General features: G+C 61.1%; 1 protein-coding gene across 1 annotated transcript in view; it reads right to left on the bottom strand.

The window, feature by feature from the left end:
- Positions 1 to 12: 12 nt before the first annotated feature.
- LOC103775758 (ras GTPase-activating-like protein IQGAP3) overlaps positions 13 to 2,091 on the bottom strand; it is a gene marked incomplete at both ends in the record, with an annotated part of 5,216 nt that continues 3,137 nt past the window's right edge. The window contains 6 exons of the mRNA XM_008943232.1: positions 13 to 157; positions 309 to 411; positions 671 to 803; positions 879 to 1,111; positions 1,372 to 1,456; positions 1,917 to 2,057. Coding sequence (XP_008941480.1) covers positions 13 to 157; positions 309 to 411; positions 671 to 803; positions 879 to 1,111; positions 1,372 to 1,456; positions 1,917 to 2,057 — 840 coding nt within the window. The remainder of the gene's footprint in view (positions 158 to 308; positions 412 to 670; positions 804 to 878; positions 1,112 to 1,371; positions 1,457 to 1,916; positions 2,058 to 2,091) is intronic.

Here is a 2,091-nt window from a genome sequence, read left to right as displayed (position 1 = left end):
GCCCATCCTCACCTCAGCAGCAAGCTCCTTGTGTCGTTCTCCTCACTGCTGGCTGCTGGCATCATCTTGCTGGTGAGGGTGAGGGAGATCTCCATTCTGCTGAGCTGGGAGAGGACCTGCTCAGCACTGCTGTCCCCTGGGCTGGCAACGCTCTCCCCTGCAAGGACAGAGAGCCCCAGTAGCCACATGGGGCTCAGAGGGTTGGATTCCCCATGCCCAAAGCAATCCAGCTAGAGCTTCATCCAAGGGAAGCATTCCCATCTCCATCCTCCTGCTGGGGTGGGTGGTGGGCCCCACTCCCCACCTACCAACAAGGGACTGGACTGTAGGAAGCTCGTCCAGGTCCTCCAGCAGCTCGTGCAGGGGGTCGTCGTGGTGGGGGGCAATGGAGTCCTGGTGCTCGAGCAGCAGCTGGGTGGTGCAAGGGAGAAGAGTCAGGGGCAAAGAAAGAGGGAGAAAGGGCCAGTTAAGAGTGATACAAAACCAAGAGGGAGCTTCAAAGTCATGGGGTAAGCAGCAGAAAACCTGCAGAATCTGGGTGGTTTGAGAAGGGGGACAAAAGGCTGGGAAGAGCTCTGCTGGTGGTGGGACACAGAGGAGGGTGATGAAGCAGCAGAGAGCCCAGGAGGTGGGAGCAGCAGCTTTGTCTGAGGATGTTTTATGCCTCTACCTTGTGTGTGTTGATGAGCTCCCCCACCGTGATGTAGATGACTGGCTTGGCCACCTGAACCATCTCTGAGTACTCGTCCACGTTGAACCTCTCCTCCGGCTCGGGGACGCTGCAGGCAGCGGAGATGACCCTCCTGCAGAGAGGGACCTCTGATGAGCCCCCAGACCCTGCCACCGGCCCGTGGGCACCCTCCCGCCCCGGCGCCCACCTGAACTTGGCGTGGGTGTCCTGCAGGTACTGGTTGAGCCCCCGGAGGTGGGCGTTCTCCCCATGGAAGGCCTTGCCGGCGGCCGCGTGCTGCAGCACCCTGGCGATGGAGCCCAGGCTGCGGCGCTGCTCGGGGGGCAGGGTCACCCCAGCTGAGGGGGTCACCACGTCAAAGCCATCGGGGGCCACCACGGCCGGGTTCATGAAGCGGTAGTAGAGCAGGTTCCCCACGACCTAGGGCACAAGGCAGCTGAGGAGCAGCCAGGCTGGTGCCCAAGGGGGGAAGCTCAGCAGGCAGGATTGTTTCATCCTCGCACTGCCCGCAGCACAGAGGTGATCCCACCCTTGGCATTTCCTTAGTGCCTCCAGGAAAAGGTTGACTTGAAGGTGTTTTTAAGTCGAGAGGACTCCAGAAGTGGGGAGGGATACTGGCCCCTCACACACACCCCCAGCTGAACCCCACCACGCCGTGCAGACACCCAGCCCCAGGGTACCTTGTCGATCTCCTCCGCTGGGGCCCTGGGGAATTTCTCAGCCAAGGATGTCCTCAGGATTTTGGCCACGTAGCGCATCCCATAGCTGAGGGGAGGGCAGGGAGAGGTCAACATATAGGGCAGCACCAGGCTTGGCCTCTCTGCCCCATCCCCACTACTCATCACTCAAGAAGTGGCAAGTCCCCAGGCCTTGGGACTTGGAGGGGCTGGAGGCTGCCGGCATCCCCTCTGCAGCATCCCTCAGCTCCCTCCTCACCCCTGCTGCCAGCCCAAGGTCCCTGGAGGAAGCCTCCCTCCTTCAGGACCACCAAAGCTCAGCTTCCTCCTTGGGGAGACCTCAGAAACAGAGTGGCAGGACCACCCAGCCCACCAGGGCACTGCTGATATTTGGATCTCCTCTCATTGATGGTGCAGTCACTCAGTCCTGCAGCAGCTAAGGGGTCATCAAGTCTCCCACCACCCAACCTCCCTTCAAGGCCTTGCTGGATCTACCTTCAAGCCAACAGCACTGCAGGGAGGTGCACAGAACCCACGGAGATACGTACGGGATCTTGTCCACGGAGGAGGTGATGGCAGAGACAAACTTCTCCGTCACCACCAGGAGGTTGCGGATGGAAACGTCCAACTGCCTTTGGACCTCGGGGTGGCTGAGAGCCTGCTCAGGGCTCACCTCGTAGGGGAGCTGGCTGTGGATGGAAGAGGTCCCCACGTCACCACCCC

The sequence above is a fragment of the Merops nubicus genome, unplaced genomic scaffold (assembly GCF_000691845.1).
Source record: "Merops nubicus isolate BGI_N331 unplaced genomic scaffold, ASM69184v1 scaffold35306, whole genome shotgun sequence".
Classification (NCBI taxonomy): Eukaryota; Metazoa; Chordata; class Aves; order Coraciiformes; family Meropidae; genus Merops; species Merops nubicus.
The sequence above is the reverse complement of the archived record's forward strand: the minus strand, read 5'-3'. Positions and strand labels throughout refer to the sequence as shown.